This window comes from Theropithecus gelada, chromosome 1, assembly GCF_003255815.1.
Source record: "Theropithecus gelada isolate Dixy chromosome 1, Tgel_1.0, whole genome shotgun sequence".
NCBI classification, from domain to species: domain Eukaryota; kingdom Metazoa; phylum Chordata; class Mammalia; order Primates; family Cercopithecidae; genus Theropithecus; species Theropithecus gelada.
This window is the reverse complement of record NC_037668.1, coordinates 141,362,864-141,383,164: the sequence shown is the minus strand read 5'-3', so window position 1 is coordinate 141,383,164 and position 20,301 is coordinate 141,362,864. Positions and strand designations below refer to the sequence as shown.

At 44.1% G+C, this 20,301-nt stretch overlaps 1 protein-coding gene and 1 non-coding gene across 2 annotated transcripts in view; one reads left to right on the top strand and one right to left on the bottom strand.

Annotated features, from left to right (window-relative positions):
• NVL (nuclear VCP-like) overlaps window positions 1-8,166 on the bottom strand; it is a 114,408-nt gene extending 106,242 nt beyond the window's left edge. The window contains exons 1-2 of the mRNA XM_025394330.1: window positions 7,848-8,166; window positions 3,834-3,907 (exon numbers count right to left, since the gene is read on the bottom strand). Coding sequence (XP_025250115.1) covers window positions 3,834-3,907; window positions 7,848-7,904 — 131 coding nt within the window. The 5' untranslated portion in view covers window positions 7,905-8,166. The remainder of the gene's footprint in view (window positions 1-3,833; window positions 3,908-7,847) is intronic.
• A 6,088-nt stretch (window positions 8,167-14,254) lies between these two features.
• LOC112616477 lies at window positions 14,255-14,353 on the top strand. The gene has a single exon (XR_003117644.1). It is a non-coding gene; the product is annotated as a small nucleolar RNA U13 (small nucleolar RNA).
• Window positions 14,354-20,301: the final 5,948 nt, after the last annotated feature.

Genomic DNA, 20,301 nt, shown 5'->3' with positions numbered 1-20,301 from the left:
GAAATGGTTTTGGAACTAGGTAATAGAGGCCAGAGAGCTTTGAGGTGCATGTTAGAAGAAACCTAGATGGCTCTGAAGTGACTGCTGTTAGAAATATGAACACTGCAGGGCGTGGTGGCTCACGCCTGTAATCCTAGCATGTCGGGAGGCTGAGGTGGGCAAATTGCCTGAGCTCAGGAGTTTAAGACCAGCCTTGGCAACACGGTGAAACCCTGTCTCTACTAAAATACAAAAAATTAGCCAGGTATGGCGGTGTGCACCCATAGTCCCAGCTACCTGGGAGGCTGAGGCAGGAAAATTGCTTGAACCTGGGAGGCAGAGGTTGCAGTGAGCTGAGATTGCGCCACTGCACTCCGGCCTGGGTGACAGAGTGAGACTTCATCTCAAAAAAAAAAAAAGGACACTGAAGGCAACTCTGGTAAGAGCTCAGAAAAACAAGAGAAGAGTTGTACAGGAAGGTTCTATAGTTACATATAGAGAGAGAGAATGCTAGTAGAAATTTGAATGTTAAAGATGCTTCTGGTGAGGTCTCGGAGAGAAATGAGAAGCATGTTATTGGAAATTGGAAGAAAGGCAGTCCATGTTATGAAGTGGCAGAGGACTTGTGTTTTACTGTTTTAAAAGTAGAACTTATAAGTGATGAATCTGGATATTTCACTCAATTTCCAAGCAAAGTGCTGAAGTGTGGCCTGATTTCTCCTTGCTACTTATAGTGAAATTTTACAGTATAAAGAGAGATAAAGAAGGAATTGTTCAACAAAAAGGAAACCAGAACCTGAAGATTAGAAAATTCTCAGTTTATCCACATTGTAAAAAATGAAAAAGCATAATCTAAAGAGGACATCAAGAGTGTAGGGGGACAACAATTTGCTAAAGCGATTACCAGCATATGACTTATGGATTCAGTCAGCCATCTCAGCAGAAGCCAGGAATAGAGATAGGGTTAAAGCAACAGAAACACTGCCAGCTTGGACTGAAGGGACAGAGATGGGGACAAAATTAAGGAAGGCTGTTGGACTTTCAGGAATCTATAGGACAGGGCTAATAAAACTATCCAGCTGTGAACACAAGTTATCCTTCAAGAAAAGGGAAGAATGACCCTTAAGGAGGCTCAAAAGAAGGCAGGGCTGCCACTGCTAACACAGGCCCAGAGGGCACAGGTGTGGCAGGTGGGGCTGTCTCCTCCTAGGTAACAGGGCAGGATCACCACCCTACTGAGCCCACAGGGCAGGGCATCAAGCCAAAGAGGATTACTCTAAAGCCTGAAAATCTAATGACATTTGCCCTGCTTGGTTTTGGACTTGCTTGGGACCCATGACCCTTTCTTTTTTCCAATTGCTCTCTTTTAGAATAGGAATGTCTAACCTACACCTATGCCTGTCCTGCCATTGTACAATCGTGCATCACTAAACAATGGAGACACATTCTGAGAAGTTTATCATTAGGCATTCTCATTGTATGAAAACAAAAATAAGTAAGAGTGTACTTACACAAACCTAGATGGGCTAGCCTATTATACACCTAGACTACATGGTATAGCCTACTCTGCCTACAAACCTATACAGCATATTATTGCACTAAATACTATAGGCAACTGTAAAACAATGGTATTGTGTATTTAAACACATCTAAACACAGAAAAGGTACAGTACAAATATGATGTAACAATCTTATGGTATCACCATCATACATGAGGTCCATCATTGACTGAAACATTGTTATATAGGACATGCCTGTATTTTGGAAGCAGATAACTTGTCTGATTTCACAGGTGAATAGATGAAGAGGAATTTTGCCCCAGGATAAATCACACCTTGAATCTCAGCCATTACCAATTAATTTATATAACATTATTTTTATTTATTTATTTTATATTTAGAGACAGGGTCTTGCTCTGTTACCCAGCTGGAGTGCACTGGTGCAATCATAGCTCACTGCAACCTTGAACTCCTGGGCCCAAGCGATCCTCTCATCTCAGCCTCTCGAATAGCAAGGAATACAGGTTCATGCCACCATGCCCAGCTAATTATTTCTATTTTTATTTTGTAAAGACGGAGTCTCACTGTGTTCCCCAGGCTGGCCTTGAACTCTATGGCGTTAAGCCATTGGCCTCTCAAAATGCTGGGATTATTGGTGTGAGTCCTTGCATCTGGCCTGATTTAGATGATACTTAGATAAGAGTTTGGACTTAAGAGTTGATGCTAAAATGAGTTAAGACTTTTGGGGCTTGTGGAATGGAATGAATGTATCTGCATACGAGGACGTGAATTTTGGGAGCCACAGCACAGAGTCCAATAAGCTGAATTGTGTTTCCCTTAAATTCTTATGTTGATGTCCTAAACCCTAGTACCTCAGAATGTGACTATATTTGGGGATAGGGCCTTTAGAAATAATTAAGGTATTCTTGGCCAGGTGGGGTGGCTCACACCTATAACCCTAGCACTTTGGGAGGACGAGGCAGGAAGATCACCTGAGGTCAGGAGTTCAAGACCAGCCTGGCCAACATGGTGAAACCCCATCTCTATTAAAAATACAAAATTTAGGTGTGTGTGGTTAGTGCATGCCTGTAATCCCAGCTATTCAGGAGGCTGAGGCAGGAGAATCACTTGAATCCAGGAGGCGGAGCTTGCAGTGAGCCGAGATCCACTGCACTCCAGCCTGGACAACAGGGCAAGACTCCGTCACGAAAAAAAAAAAAAACAAACAAACTCAGGAAGCTGGCTGGGCATGCTGGTTCAAGCCTATCATCCTAGCACTTAGAGAGGCCAACGTAAAAGGATCACTTGAGGTCAGGTGTTCAAGACCAACCTGGGCAAATACAGAAGGTCCTGTCTCCACAAAAAATAAAACTAAAAATTGTATTAAAAAAAAAAGAGGCCGGGTGCCATGGCTCACGCCTGTAATCCCAGCACCTTGGTAGGCCAAGGCGGGCAGGTCACCTGAGGTCAGGAGTTTGAGACCAGCCTGGCCAACATGGTGAAACTCTGTCTCTACTAAAAATACAAAATTACCCAGGTGTGATGGCACATGCCTATAATCCCAGCTACTTAGGAGGCTGAGGCAGGAGAATGGCTTGAACCTGGGAAGCAGAGGTTGTGGTTAGCTGAGGTTGCACCATTGCACTCCAGCAGCCTGGGCAACAAGAGCGAAAATCCGTCTCAAAAAAAAAAAAAAAAAAAAGAAAGGAGTCAGAAAACTCAGGGAGATCATACCTGCTGGTGATGGTTTTAATTTTCTTTCTTTCTTTTTTGGGAGAGGATCTCATTCTGTCACTGAGGTTAGAGTGCAGTGGCATGACCACAACTCACTACAGCCTTGACCTCCTGGGCTCAAGTGATTCTCCCACCTCAGTCTCCCAAGTAGGTGGGACCACAGGTGCATGCCACCAAGCCTGGCAAATTTTTGTATATTTTTTGTACAGATGGAGTTTCACCATGTTGCCCAGGCTGGTCTCAAACTCCTGGGCTTAAGCTATCCTCCCACCTCAGCCTCCCAAAGTGCTGAGATTACAGGCATGAGCCATTATGCCTGGCCTGGTTTTAATTTTCTAATGAAGCAGGAAAGGAAGTGATATAATAACATCTCTATCTCTTGACCAGACTGTGAGGTACTAAAAGATAAGCAGCGACCATTTCCCACAGTACAAAAGACATCTTACTGCACATAATAGGTATTTGATAAATGTATGCATAACCGAATTGAGTTCCAAGATTATGGATTGGTGAACTAATGCCAGCAGCTATTGATATCAACTAGAAATTTCAGCAGGATATAAACTTTCAAAATGGTAAAGGGGAAATAAAAATTCAAGGATCTGGAAACTATTTATTTACCTGTACATTCTTTGTAAATCAGATGCTAAGACTCCAATGTCCACATATTTGCCACATTTGTTACCGGTAAGGTACTAAAACAGAAAATATAACAAATATAAAACACTCAATATTTCAAATTCAGTGATTTTAATCAACAGATTGAGCTATCTGAACACATTATACTTTAAGATAAACTCTTCATTAATAAAGCATACCAGAAACAGAAATAAAAGTAACCAATAATTGTCAAGTCTGAAATCAGAAAATTTAATTAACATTATTAATCACTATAACACAATATTATTACGAGCATAGTTACAAGGCAGTAAGTGATGGCTTACTTACTAATATCCTAGGTTTCCAAACACCCTAGAACACTGCAATAAACTCATAAGGGCAGCAGGGGATATTTTAAACTTCAAGGAACACAGTGATATTTGACATCTGTCAGATACTGCAGAACTACGAGCTTGAGGCAATTTAGTTTCAATATTTTTTTTTTTTTTTGAGACAGAGTCTCGCTCTGTCGCCCAGGCTGGAGTGCAGTGGCCGGATCTCAGCTCACTGCAAGCTCCGCCTCCCGGGTTCACACCATTCTCCGCCCTCAGCCTCCCGAGTAGCTGGGACTACAGGCGCCCACCACCTCGCCCGGCTAGTTTTTTGTATTTTTTAGTAGAGACGGGGTTTCACCGTGTTAGCCAGGATGGTCTCGATCTCCTGACCTCGTGATCCACCCGTCTCGGCCTCCCAAAGTGCTGGGATTACAGGCTTGAGCCACCGCGCCCGGCCCCCAGTTTCAATATTAAATCACCTTTTGGCTGGGCATGGTGGCTCATACCTGTAATCCCAACACTTTGGGAGCTCAGGAGTTCGAGACCACCTTGGGCAACAAAGTTTGATCTCATCTCTACAAAAAAATTTAAAAATTGGTTGGGTGTGGTGGCTTGTGCTTATAAATGGCCTCCCAGCATTTTGGGAGGCCAAGGTGGGAGATCGCTTAAGCCCAGCCTTAGAGACTGCAGTGAGCTATGATCGAGCCGCTGCACTCCAGCCTGGATAACAGAACGAAACTTTGTCTCAAAAATAAATAAATAAATAAAATAGCCTGAGCGTGGTGGCTTGCACCTGTAATCCCAGCACTCTGAGAGGCCAAAGTGGGAGGATTGCTTGAGTCCAGGTGTTCCAGATCAGCCTGGCCAAGATGGTAAGATCTCATCTCTATGAAAAATTTAAAAATTAGCCAGACATGATAGTGCATACCTGTGGTCCCAGCTACATGGGAGGCTGAGGTGGGAGAATCACTTAACCCCATGAGTTTGAGGTGGTAGTGAGCACTGTTTACACCACTGCACTCCAGCCTGGGTGACAGAGTGAGACCCAGTCTCAAAAATAAAAAATTAAAATTAAATTAAATTAAATATATAGCTAAGTGAAAATTTATTTAAAATCTTGCGTAAGACTATCTTCAGGCCATGTGTATAAGGTGTATATGAAACATAAGTAAACTTCATGTTTAACTTGGGTCCCATCCCCAAATATCTCATTATGTACACACAAACATTCCAAACCCTGAAAAAAATCAATCTGAAACATCTTTTGGTCTTAAGCATTTAGAATAAGGGATATTCAATTTGTACTTTTATAATGAACCGAAGTGAAAGCTACAGAGGAAAACTGATAATGTCAAACGTTGAAAAGCAGTCAAGTGTGAGGACAGAGAAGAGGCCACTAGATGCAGTAATTAGGTGTCACTGCTCAGAAACTTGAATAAAGTGAAGGAGCAAGTTGTGGGATATGGGAACATCCAGAGGAAGAGTAATTCAGCGTGAGTGAACAACGAGAACAAAGGTCCTGTGCTTGGCATGTTTGAGAAGGTCTGTGTGGTTGGAACAGGAGACGAAAAGTAAACTAGGACAACAGAGGCCAGAATATGCAGGGCTTTTCTGACTGGGTTTTACTCTAGATGTCTGTGACTCCACTGAAAGGTTTTGAGCAGGGCTATGGCAAGCTCTGATTTTTCCCTTTTTTTTTTTTTTTTTTTAATTATACTTTAAGTTCTGGGATACATGTGCAGAACATGCAGGTTGCTACACAGGTATACAAGGGCCATGGTGGTTTCCTGCACCCATCAACCCGTCATTTCCATTAGGTATTTCTCCTAATGCTATCCCTCCCCTAGCCTAATTTTTCCCTTTAAAAGGATGTCTTGGCCACGCCTGTAATCCCAGCACTTTGGAAGGCTGAGGCGGGCAGATCAACTGAGGTCAGGAATTCAAGACCAGCCTGGCCAACATGGTGAAACCTCGTCTCTACTAAAAATAGAAAAATTAGCCAGGCGTGATGGCATGCACTTGTAATCCCACCTACTTGGGAGGCTGAGGCAGAAGAATCGCTTGAACCCAAGAGACAGAGGTTGCAGTGAGCGAAAAAAAAAAAAAAAAAATTAGATGTCTCTGGCTACTCTGTGGGGAATAGGCTTTAGGTAAAAGCAGACTCAGAAAGACCAGTTAGGAGGCTATTGCAATAGTATAAGGTAGAGATGATGGTTTGGACTAAGATGGTTATAGGGAAAGACAGTAAGAAGTACTTGGAATATATTTTGAAAGTAAAGCAAACCACGCTGTTGATGGATGGTATACAGGAAATGAAAGAAAGACTCAGAATGACCCTTAAGGCTTTTGGCCTTAACAACTGGACAAACGGTGGTATCACTTACCGAGATACAGAACACTAAGAAAGGGCAGGTTTGAAGGAAGAAAAAATCACAAGTTCCACTTGGCCATTTTAATTTGGAGATATGCTAACTAGGCAGCTGGATATATCAATCTGTACTTCAAGATAAAATCTGGACAGCAGATACAAATTTAGCCGTCATAAATATATAGAGAACAGGACAGCAGCTTGCACCGGTAATCCCAGCACTTTCGGAGGCTGAGGCCCGATCGTTTGAGCCCAGGAGTTAGAGACCAGCCAGAGTAACATAGTGGAACCCCGTCTCTACAAATGATAATAATAATAATAAATTGGCCAGATGTGGTGGTGCACACCTGTAGTCCCAGCTACTGGGGAGGCTGAGGAGGGAGGATTGCTTGAGCCAGGGAGGCCGGGGGTGCAGTGAGCTACGATTGTGCCCATGAACAGCCACTGAACTCTAGCCTGGGCAACAGAGCGAGGCTGTGTCTCAGAAAAATAAAAATAAAATGAAATAAATATATAGATAATAGAATACATAGACACTATTCAAAGGTTATTAGACTAAACGAGATCACATAGGAAGCATGGATAGATAAGAGAGGTGTATGAGGAAAGAGGAGGAAGGGAAGGTAAGAGAACAGTGGCTCAGAGCACTTCCAACATTTACAAGTTGGTAGGAAAAAATGGGTCCGAAGAGGAGATTGTTTAGGGGCTGGTGAAGTGAAAGAAAAACAAGGAGAATGTGTAGCTCACTAATTCCTAAGTGAAGAAAATTCTCTCCCGCCTTTTAACTCAGACTGCTTGTTTACATTCTAAGGTATCTGCCACACACTGCTTTTTACTGATGGTCATGAAAATGAGAAAACCGTAGGCAAAGTGCCTGTTACTGTTGCCAGACCGTGTTATCTCGTTTTAGTGTGTAAGTTCCTTGACAGCGGAAATTAACGTATTATTTATGCCACCCCTTCTCAAGGACCTCTTACAATGCGAGCGTTTGAAGACCATTCCTGTACTAACTTCACAAGTCAAAGAGGTTAAAATTCAAAGGCTAACTCCACTCTACTGAATGATCTGCGCTGAAGACGACCAGACATCCTCGGCAGCCCCACCAAGCTGCACCCTCCCACTGTCCCCGGTTTCTCCTGAGACTCCGCACCAACGTGGGTAGGGAAGGCCCCGGCACCACCAACGAAGGAGGAACAGACGCACGCCCAGACCCAGACTGGGGAAAAGAAGACTAGTTGAGTTCCACGTGGACGCCACCCGAAAAAAAGGGGAGTGGCACCCTGAGGCAGTGATCGGGGCCCTTGGCGAGACCGAGCGGTGCAGAATACACACCTGGATGACTCGTTGCTTGAGTTTATTATCCACGAACCGGGCGGGTCTAGGCTTCATCGTCTGGGTCTTCCAAAGCCACAGCTCGGACCGTCAGCTCCCAGTCAACCGGGGGCCTCGTAGGGGTTGCCCACCGCGATCGCCGGACCAGTTGCACCTGAAAAGCGCCCCTCCTGGGGCCTAGCCCGCGCCGTTTCCGTCAGAATAAAATTAATGCGAATGAAGAGGGGGGAAATTCCGAGGAGCGGGAGAAGACTTGCAAACCTCAGGGAGTTTCTAGGGGCCTTATTTTGCAGGCCTGCCCAGTGGGCCCTGGAAGATTAGGACCCCTTTGAACGCGCTCAACTTTATTGGTTCCCCGCCGGGCGAACCAGGCTGGAGGAAGTTCCTACCCCGGCGCAGCCTGGGGACACGCTGTCAACGCGTCGGCTGGGAAGGTTGGTTTGCTTTCCTCAGGCGTTCCGGCCGCACCTCGTTCTGATACAAAGCTAGTCTTCGCAAAGCCAGCGACGGTAGATACTTGGAGTGATAAAATCAGGGTAAAAACACACTACCAGCTGTTGCTTGCTTTCCCACGTAGTTACCTTACATTTTAGAGGCCCAACAAAAGGGCTAGGTGAAAAAGAAAAGGACGGATTTATCCTTATAACTGAGGATAACTAAGTCATTTGTTACTTTTAGAACTCGTTTTACCTACGCTGTTATCATCGGCAGGTAATTTGTTGAATATATCCAGTGCAAGACTCCTTGGCCCAGAATTTTATCAAACATTTGTATTTGCCCCAAGAAGTTTATCCTGCACTTAGGGAGACACAAAGGGATAGTTACCAAGCACTAAAAAAAAAAAAAAATACGGGCTTTAGTTTGTCTTCTTGTTTATTTCTTCCGTGTTTTGAGTATTCTTATTTCAGGTCCTACTTGGCTCATGACGAGGTGAAGTGCAGTATATTAAGGGGCAGAGGGGAAGAGAGAAAATGGAATTAAGAGAATCACACACAAGGGTGTGAGGCCGGGCGAGGTGGCTCTCACCTGTAATCACAGCACTTTGGGAGGCCAAGGCGGGCAGATCACTTGAGGTCAGGAGTTCACGACCAGCCTGGCCAAGATGGTGAAACCTTGTCTCTACTAAAAATGTAAAAATTAGCACTGAATTAAGTATTAGATTTCTCACCCCAAATATTGGTCCCTTTGGTTGCAACTTCTTCTTCACTATATGTACTGTTTTATTTTTATTTTTTTTAGTTGTGGTAAAATATAAGAACATTTACAATCTTAAACATTTTAAAGTGTGCAGTTTAGTGATATTAATACATTCATAATATGCAAGCATCACTGCCATCTAGCTCCAGAACTCTTTTCATCTTGTAAAACTGAAACTCTGTACTAATTAAAAAATAACTTCCCATTCCTCCCTCCCCCCAGCCCCTGGCAACTGCCATTCTACTTACTGTCTTCATGATTTTGACTACACTAACTTCCTCATATAAGTGGAATCTTCCCATATTTGACTTTTGCGAGTGGCTTGTTTCTTAGCTTAATGCCCTCATATAGCATGTGTTAGAATTTCCTTCTTTTTTTTTTAGAAGGAGTCTTGCTCTGTTGCCCAGGCTGGAGTGCAGTGGCACAATCTCGGCTCACTGCAACCTTCACCTCCTGGATCCAAGAGATTCTAACACCTCAGCCTCCTGAGTAGTTGGGACTACAGGTATGTTCCACCATGGCCGGCTAATTTTTTGTATTTTTAGTAGAAATGGCATTTTGCCATGTTGGCCAGCCTGATCTCGAACTCCTGACCTCAGGTGATCCACCTGCCTTGGCCTCCTAAAGTGCTGGAATTACAGGTATGAGCCACTGCACCTGGCCTTTCCTTCACTTTTAAGGTGAGTAAAATTTGGCTCTTTTGCCATTCTGCCTTTTGCCATGGGATGACACAGCAAGAAGGCCCTCACCAAATAACAACTCCTTGATATGGGACTTTCCAGCCTCCTTGCATTCATTTGACAAGTGTTTATTGAGTGCCTACCAGTTTCAGTCTCTGCTCTGCGCTTTAGGCTTGTGGGGAAAAGTGGAAGAATTATAACTGTAACTTTTCATAACATTTAAAAAATTAGATTAGTTATTTATATGCTTGATTACATTAAATGTTAGGAAAGATTCTCTACAGCATATAGTACAAATGTAGTCAATGCTTAGTAATTTTTAAAATGAAATGTAATTCTTTGCATGCCAAATATCCAACATAGAATGAAAACACACTGAGGCCGGACATGGTGGCTTATGCCTATAATCCGAGCACTTTGGGAGGCAGAGGCAGGTGGATCACCTGAGGTCAGGAGTTCAAGACCAGCCTGACCAATGTGGTGAACCCCTGTCTCTACTTAAAAATACAAAATTATCTGGGCGTGGTGGCACATGCCTGTAATTCTAGCTACTTGTGAGGCTGAGGCAGGAGAATCACTTGAACCTGGGAGGCAGAGGTTGCAGCGAGCTGAGATCACGCCATTGCACTCCAGCCTGGGCAACAAGAGCAAAACTCCATCTCAAATAAACAAATAAATAACCACATTGAAAGGCCTAGTAACATCACAACGTGTACTAGGCAACATAGTTTATTCGTCTATAATTTGTCATAGAATACTATCCTACACTTAGAGTTGACTTCATGGGTGTGTGACCTGTGCAGTCACATGGCCCTGTCCTCAGAAGGGCCCCACAGGTGGTTTAATGCTCTACTGTTGCCATCTTGAAATACTTTCTGAAAAAGCTGTCCCTTATTTTCATTTTGTACTGGGTCTTACAACTTATGTAACCAGCCCTTCATGTGTAAACTTGAAGTACTCTAGAATGCTGCCTTCTTATTCCGTTTTTTTTTTTTTTTTTTTTTTTTTTTTTTTTTTTTTTTTTTTTTTGAGGTGGTGTCTCACTCTGTCGCCAGACTAGAGTGCAGTGGTATAATCTTGCCTCACTGTAACCTCGGCCTCCCAGGTTCAAGCGGTTCTTCTGCCTCAGCCTCCCAAGTAGCTGGGACTCCAGGTGCACGCCACCATGCCCAGCTAATTTTTGTATTTTTAGTAAAGACGGGGTTTCACCATATTGGCCAGGCTGGTCTCAAACTCCTGACCTTGTGATTCGCCTGCCTCGGCCTCTCAAAGTGCTGGGATTACAGGCGTGAGCCACGGCACCCAGCCACCTTCTTAAAGGCAGGGAATGTGTTGTTCATCTCATTACTGCTTCATGTGCAGAAGGCAATAATTGAAAGTGAATTAATACTAGATGATAATATGCTCAAACATTTCCTGTTGGAATTAGTTCATCAATTATTGCCCTGAAGACCATTTTACATTGATTCCAATGTTTGGATTTACAGTATCATGCATCAAAACCAAAAAGATTACTGAACAGTAACCTAAGAGCATATACACTTCAAGCACTTCCCTTTTTAATTGAAACATCCTCCATTCTTTAGTGGTGTAACCCCACCTAGTGGTGGTGGCATATTTTATCTTTTGTCTTTCACACTTTCATTCTCCTAAACCTCATACAGTATTTCACTAGCAAACAGCTTCTGGTCTAATTTTGCTTCATAACTAGGGTGATTTATGTCCAGATTTGCTCAGGACAGTCCTGATTTTTGCCTGTTGATTCAGCAAAATTATTACTAGTATGCCCTTTGTGGAAATACATGAAGACTATTTGAAGACTACATGAGAAGACGTGAAGACTATTTGTTCACAGTTTGCTATAACAAGGGAGTCAGCCACCATCACTTGCGTTTTGTCAGAGCCTCAAAAACAGAGAAGTGGGAAAACTTTACAGTGGGGAATAGGGGAAGGCTTCAGGTGTGCCCTAACTGAAGACTGTTGTCATAGGGAAGCTATAGGTGGGGTAACTAGAACTAGCAGAGCATCCTATGTGTTTGGTTGGGATGCACAGTTGGTTTTCTTTTGGTCCTATGTTGACAGCAGGTCCAAAAATTTAAAAAGCTATCATTTTTTAATAAAGTTCTTGCCATCTGGGGCCATTTGTTACAGGGGTTGTTGCTGGGTTCCTGGATTGTTTCCTAGTGATAGTGATCTAACTTCCTACATGTCTGATTTGTAGATGATAGATTGGTTTTCTGGTCTGGTTGTTGCAGATTGTGAGTCAGAGTTCTATTTTTGCATATGGTCTGGCCATTTTTCATTCACATGTTCAGTGTCTTCCTGTTATCTCTCTAAAAGGTTCCAGTTTGGACAATGTAGGACCACTCTATGTGTAGTAGGAACATGGAGAAAAATATGAAGTTTGCATGTCAGAGGATCCTTACTGAGATGCAAAAATGAGGCCTGCCTGCTTGCTGGGAGCTGGAGACTGAGTTCTGTTCTGTTCTGTTCTGTTCTTTTTTGAGACAGGGTTATATGGTTTGGCTGTGTCGCCACTCAAATCTCATCTTAAATTGTAGCTTCTGTAGTTCTTATGAATTGTGGGAAGGACCCAGTGGCAGGTAAATGAATCATAGGGGCGGTTTCCCCCATACTGTTCTCGTGGTAGTGAATAAGTCTCATGAGATCTGATGGTTTTATAAGGTGTTTCCCCTTTCGCTTAGCTCTAATTCTGTCTCGTCTGCCACCATGTAAGATGTGCCTTTAATCTTCCACCATGATTGTGAGGCCTTCCCAGCCACGAGGAACTATGAGTCCATTAAGCCTCTTTTTCTTTATAAATTACCCAGTCTCGGGTGTGTCTTTATCAGCAGTGTGAAAATGGACTAATACAGAGCATCCCACTCTGTCGCCCAAGCTAGGGTGCAGTGGCATGATTTCAGCTCACTGCAACCTCTGCTTCCCTGATTTTTGTTTTTGTTTTTGTTTTGTTTTTTTTGAGACATAGTCTTGCTCTGTCGCCCAGGCTGGAGTACAGTGGCACGCTCTCAGCTCACTGCAACCTCCACCTCCCACGTTCAAGCAATTCTCTGCTTCAGCCTCCCGAGTAGCTGGGATTGCAGGTGCCCACCATCACATCCAGCTAATTTTTTTGTATTTTTAGTAGAGATGGGGTTTCAGCATCTTGGCCAGGCTGGTCTTGAACTCCTGACCTCATGATCCACCCTCCTTGGCCTCCCAAAGTGCTGGGATTACAGGCGTGAGCCACTGCGCCTGGCCGCTTCCCTGGTTTAAGTGATTCTCCCACCCCAACCTCCTGAGTAGCTGGGACTACAGGTGCATGCCACCACACCCAACTAACTTTTGTATTTTTTGGTAGAGGTGGAGTTTCATCACCTTGGCCAGGCTGGTCTCAAACTCCTGACCTCAAGTGATCCACCTGCTTCAGCCTCCCAAACTGCTGGGATTACAGGCAGGGACCACTGTGCCCGGCCTTGAGCTTTTTGAGATTAAAAAAAATATTTGATTTATTTTATTTGGTAATGGCTAACAATTCCGTTTTCTAATCAGGTTTATCATTCTTTGAGGTGATTGCCTCATTTATGTCCCTAATCTTGAATAGAATGAAAATAATATTCTCCCAGGTTTCAAGCAATTCAAGCAATTCTCCTACCTCAGCCTCCCAAGTAGCTGGAATTACAGGCATGCACCACCATGCCTGGCTAATTTTTTTGTGTTTTTAGTAGAGATGGGTGATCCACCCACCTCCACCTCCCAAATTGCTGGAATTACAGGCATGAGTCATTGCTCCCGGCCTGAATCTTTCATACAGAACGTTTTTAGTAAATAATTGTTAGGTAAATGAATGAAAATTGTGAAGTAAATAATCAGAGTACTGTGATAGAAAATAACAAGGCCGGCCGGGCGCGCTGGCTCAAGCCTGTAATCCCAGCACTTTGGGAGGCCGAGACGGGCGGATCACGAGGTCAGGAGATCGAGACCATCCTGGCTAACACGGTGAAACCCCGTCTCTACTAAAAAATACAAAAAACTAGCCGGGCGAGGTGGCGGGCGCCTGTAGTCCCAGCTACTCTGGAGGCTGAGGCAGGAGAATGGCGTGAACCTGGGAGGCGGAGCTTGCAGTGAGCTGAGATCCCGCCACTGCACTCCAGCCTGGGTGACAGAGCGAGACTCCGTCTCAAAAAAAAAAAAAAAAAAAAAAAAAAAAAGAAAATAACAAGGCCAGGTGCGGTGGCTCATACCTGTAATCCCAGCACTTTGGGAGGCCGAGGCGGGCGAATCACCTGAGGTTGGGAGTTTGAGACCAGCCTGACCAACATGGAGAAACCCCCATCTCTACTAAAAATACAATATTAGCCAAGGGTGCTGGCGCATGCCTGTGATCCCAGCTACTCCGGAGTTTGAGGCAGGAGAATTGCTTGAACCCGGGAGGCGGAGATTGCAGTGAGCCGAGATTGTGCCACTGCACTTGAGCCTGGGCAACGAGAGCAAAACTGTCTCAAAAAAAGGGAAGAAAATAACAAAGAAATCCTTTTGTAGTTCCTAAGTGTGAAGAATGTGTGTTTATGCACAGGGGTGAGATGTGCTACCCTCAGACATTGTTCCATGCACATGACCTGTCTGACATGGAAAAAAAAGAAGAAAATAAAAAAGGGAGACCACCTCAGTACCTGGTCAAGGGAGGTCTTTCTAAGAACGTGACAGGTAAGGACTTTAAGTATAGGAGGAGCCAATTGTACAAGGAGAGTGGGAAGAGTTTCAGGTAAAGAGAGAATCATGTGTGCCAAGACTTTAAGCAGAAAAGAAGTTGACCTGTTCCAGGAACAGAAACAGAAAAAAATAAGCTTCTTTGTTGTTTAAACCACCATTATTTCAGGTTTTTTGTCATTCAAAACCAACATTAATTTGAACAAGTACAGGTATTTGGAGGAATTTAAAAAGTTGAGTCTAAGATTGATGCAGAAGAGAAAATGACAGAAAAGAGCCAAAACATTCCTGAATAAGAACCTGGTATCATTAACATTTTTTAAAAAACACTATTGAGGTATAATTTACCTATAATAAAAAGGATCCATTTTAAGTGTGTAACTCAGTTATTTTATTCATTTATTTATTTATTTTTAAAAGATGATCTCAGGCTGGGTGCGATGCGAGACTCCGTCTCAAAAAAAAAAAAAAAAGATGGTCTCAGGCCAGGTGCGGTGGCTCATGCCTGTAATCCCAGCATTTTGGGAGGCCTAGGCGGATGGATCACCTGAGGTCAGGAGTTCGAGACCAGCTTGACCAACATGGAGAAAACCCATCTCTACTAAAAATGCAAAAATTAGCCGGGCGTGGTGGTGCATGCCTGTAATCCCAGCTACGCAGGAGGCTGAGGCAGGAGAATCACTTGAACCCGGGAGGCGGAGGTTGTGGTGAGCTGAGATTGCACCATTGCACTCCATCCTGGGCCACAAGAGTGAAACTCCACCTCAAAAAAAAAAAAAAAAAAAAAACCAAAGTCTCACTCTTGTGGCCCAGGCTAGAGTGCAGTTCTGATTATAGCTCACTGTAGCTTCAGCCTCCTGAACTCAAGTGACCCTCCTGCCTTAGCCTCCTGAGTAGTTAAGATTACAGTCATGTGTCACTGTGCTGGCTATCTTATTTTTTTTTAAACTGGGTCTTGCTATGTTACCCAGGCTGGTTTCAAACCTCTGGCCTCAAGCAATCCTTCTGCCTCAGCCTCCAAGAGGGCTGGGATTACAGGTGTTGAGCTACCATGCTGGGCAAATTTTTTTCTAATTGAGGTATATTTACATAGCATAAAATTCACCACTTTATTCATTTTAAAGTATACAATTCAGTGGCTTTTAATATGTTTACAGGGTTATACAGACATTACCACTATATAGTTCCAGAACATTTTCATTAGCCCAGAAAGAAACCCTGTAACTATTAAGCAATCACTTCAATTTTCCCCTCTTCCCAGCCCCTGGAAACCACAAATCTACTTTTTGTTTCTATGGATTTGCCTATTTTGGACATTTCATATAAATGGAATTATACAATATGTGACCTTTTGTGTCTGATTTCTTTCACTTAGCATAATGTTTCCAAGGATTCTCCATGTTATAGCATGTATTAATACTTCATACCTTTTCATTGCTGAGTAATATTCTGTGGTATAGATATATCCCATTTTAGTTATCAGTTCATCACCTGGTAAACATTTGGGTTATTTCCACTTTAAGTTTCAGTTCTGTGGAGTATAAAGTACACCCAGAAGTGGAATTGTTATGGAGCAAGGGCTCACTGCCTGATAGGCATAGAAGCCAATACTGAGGCAGGAGAATAGGGTGTGGAGACAGGGAGCCTTCACTTCAGCCTCTGATTAGTTGCAGGCCAAGTCTTTATTTGCATAGAGTGTAACTTACTTCAGCTCCCAATTGGTCAGGGGCCAAGTCTTCATCTACATAGGGTGTAACCAATAGGAAACTTCTAAAGGGTACTTAAACTCCAGAAGATTTTGCAGCCAGGAGCTCTTGAGCTGCTTGCTCAAGCCAGCTCCCCTCTGTGGCGTGTACTTTCGCTTCAATAAATCGAAAGTATTTATTGTGCTTCATTCTTTTTATTACTGTGCTTCATTCTTTTGTTGCTTTGTTTGTGCGTTTCGTTCAATTCTTTGTTCAACACACCAAGAACGTGGACAACTCGTCAAGACCTGGACAACCTAGTCAAGACCCTTCACCAGTAACAATACCATGGCACTTGCTTTTGAGAAAATAGAAACCTTTATTGCAAAGTTGACTTGCCATGCTCAAATCCGTCTGCCTGAGCTGGAGAATGGGGACAGGTTTTATAGGCAGATAGTTACAATGAGGAAGATAGGAAAATGCAATGAGGTAGGCCAGGTGTGGTGGCTCACGCCTATAATCTCAACACTTTGGGAGGCCCAGGTGGGTGGATCACTTGAGGTCAGGAGTTCAAGACCAACCTAACAAAAATGGTGAAACCTCATCTCTACTAAAAATACAAAAATTAGCCAGGCATGGTGGTGCACACCTGTGGTCCCAGCTGCTTGGGAGGCTGAGGCAGGAGAATCACTTGAACTTGGGAGGTGGAGGTTGCAATGAGCTGAGATTGCACCACTGCCCTCCAGCCTGGGAGACAAAGTAAGACTCCATCAAAAAAAAAAAAAAAAAGGAAAAATGCAATGAGATATGATCTGATTGGGTCATGCTGAGGGTCCTTGGCTCTTAAGTCTGTACTGCAACAAAATAGGGTACTCCTTGTTTCTGAATTTGGTCCCCGTTCCTTGATCCAAGCACTTTGGTTCTGCTCGTGACGAACTTTTTCATTCGTCCTGGCTTCTAAGTCCAATGGGGCACATTTGGCTCATCTGGGCATGCTTAGGTTATGTAACTTGCAACCTGGGGGTCCACTGAGAAATCACTCAGAACTTTGTTACACAAAGGTTGAACCAGATTGAATTGATTATGCTGTTAACAGAATTGCTGGGTCATATAATTCAGTGTCTTTAACTTTTTGAAGAATCACTGAACTGTTCCCTCCAGCTGCTGCAACATTGTACGTTTGTACCAGTAAGGTTCAGATTTCTCCATATCCTCCCCAACAGTTAATTTCTCTTTTGTTTTTTAATTACAGCCATTCTAGTAGGTGTGAAGTAATATCTTTTTTTTTTTTTTTTTTTGAGACAGGGTCTCACTGTGTCACTCAGGCTGCTGTGCAGTGGCCCGATCACGGCTCACTGCAGCCTTGACCTCCTGGGCTCAAGTGATCCTCCTACCTCAGCCTGCCACATAGCTGGAACTAACAGATGCATACCACCACACCCAGCTAATTTTTTGTATTTTTTGTAGTCACGGGATTTTGCTGTGTTGCTCAGGCCTGCCTTGGCCTCCCAAAGTGTTAGGATTACAGGTGTGAGCCACCTTGCTCAGCCACAATCAAATGATTATCATTTTGATTGGCATTTTTGTAAAGTTAATTTCTTTCTTTCTTTTTTTTTTGTTTTTTTGAGACGGAGTCTCGCTCTGTTGCCCAGGCTGGAGTGCAGTGGCCAGATCTCAGCTCACTGCAAGCTCCGCCTCCTGGGTTCACGCCATTCTCCTGCCTCAGCCTCCCAAGTAGCTGGGACTACAGGCGCCCGCCACCTCGCCCAGCTAGTTTTTTGTATTTTTTAGTAGAGACGGGGTTTCACCATGTTAGCCAGGATGGTCTCGATCTCCTGACCTCATGATCCGCCCGTCTCGGCCTCCCAAAGTGCTGGGATTACAGGCTTGAGCCACCGCGCCCGGCCGTTAATTTCTTAATGATTGCCCTGGAAAGTAAAATTAACATCTTAATTTATAACAATCTAGGTGAATTAATACCAACTTAGTTTCAATAGTATACAAAAACCTTACTGTTATATAGCTTTATCTCCCCTCCCATATTGTTATTGTTACATATTCAGCTTTATACATTATGCCCATCAGCAGAGATTTATAATTACAGTTTTATGTAGTTGTATTTATTTATTTATTTATTTGAGATGCAATCTTGCTCTGTGACCTAGGCTGGAGTGCTGTGGCGTGATCTCAGCTCACTGCAAACTCCACCTCCTGGGTTCCAGTGATTCTCCTGCCTCAGCCTCCCAAGTAGCTGGGATTACAGGTGTGCACCACAACACCCAGCTAATTTTTGTATTTTTTTAGTAGAGGCAGGGTTTCACCATATTGGCCAGGCTGGTCTCGAATTCCTGACCTTGTGATCCACCTGCCTCAGCCTCCCAAAGGAGGCTCATGCCTGGGATTACAGGCATGAGCCACCAAACCCGGCCTATGTAAAGGGGAAGGTTATAAGCCAAATTATATATATATATATATATTTGTTTTTGTTTTTGTTTTGAGATGGAGTTTTGCTCTTGTTTCCCCAGCTAGAATGCAATGGCATGACCTCGGCTCATTACAACCTCTGCCTCCCAGGTTCAAGCAAGTCTTCTGCCTCAGCCTCCCGAGTAGCTGGGATTTCAGGCATGTGCCACCATGCTTGGCTAATTTTGATTTTTAGTAGAGCCGGGGTTTCACCATGTTGCTCAGGCTGGTCTCTTAACTCCTGACCTTAGGTGATCCGCCCACCTCAGCCTCCCAAAGTGCTGGGGTTACAGGCGTGAGCCACTCCACCCAGTCCAAAAATGTATTTTATACTGACTTTATTTATTATTATTATTATTATTATTATTACTATTATTTTGAGACGGCGTTTCACTCTTGTCGCCCAAGCTGGAGTGCAATGGCATAATCTCGGCTCACTGCAACCTCTGCCTCCCGGGTTCAAGAGATTCTCCTGCCTCAGCCTCCCAAGTAGCTGGGATTACAGGCACACGCCACCATACTCAGCTAATTTTTTGTATTTTTAGTAGAAACGTTTTTCAGCATGTTAGCCAAGCTGATCTCGAACTCCTGATCTCAGCTGATCTGCTCGCCTCGGCCTCCCGAAGTGCTGGGATTACAGGTGTGAGCCACTGTACCTGGCCTATGTATTTATTTATTTTTAATTAATTTTTTTTTTTTTTTTGAGACAAAGTCTCACTCTTGTCACCCAGGCTAGAGTACAATGGCACGATCTCGGCTCACTGCAACCTCCGCCTCCCAGGCTCAAGCAGTTCTCCTGCCTCAGCCTCCCGAGTAGTTGGAATCACAGGCACCCGCTACTACGCCCAGCTAATTTTTATATTTTTAGTACAGATGAGGTTTCACTATGTTGACCAGGCTGGTCACGAGCTCCTGACCTTAAGTGATCCGCCTGCCCCAGTCTCCCAAAGTGCTGGGATTACAGGCATGAGCCACTGCAACTGGCCTATACTGATGTTAATATTTACTTAGGTAGTTACCTTTACTAGAATTCTTTATTTCCTCATATGATTTTTGTTACAGGATCTTTGTTGCTTTTCTGGCTGGTAACCTCTGTGGCTGGTGGCGCCTTTGCCCGAGTTTTGCTTGTGCCCACTGGGCTCGTTCTGCCCACTGGACCTGGCAGGCTGTGCTGGGCTCATGCTACCGGTCTGGATCCCAGGTTTGCCAAGGACAAGTCAGGCATGGGGCAGTGAGGTGTGTGTGAATGAGTCAGGCGTGGAGCTGACTCTGGGATCTGGCCACTGCACAGTCAGACATCCTGGCTGCTGCAGAGGGGCAGGCAGCTTCAGGTGCCAGCATGGGCTCCAACTCTCTGCGAGGTTGCAGCTGGATAAGGCGCATGGCAAGCAGCTTCCACAGCTGGCATTGGGAAACCCAGGTGCCTGGAAGCTTGGAGATGCCAGGAACCACAGGGCCCCAAAGAGGGAGTCACAGCCCTGACCTGGGGAGCTCCCAGGTTGGGACTCCCCAAAGAGGCACAGATCTTCTCTTCACCCACAACATGGTGAGCAAGGAGCATGTTTCAGCCCTGTTTGTGTTACAACTCTTTTAGCCTCACCATTTGGTGGGCCCCAAGTTCGTGTCCTATGACCAGGAAGAATGAGGTACTCAGACAAATGGAGGATGAGCAAGCTTTATTAAGCCATATAATAGGTCAGAGGAGACTCACAGGGGCAG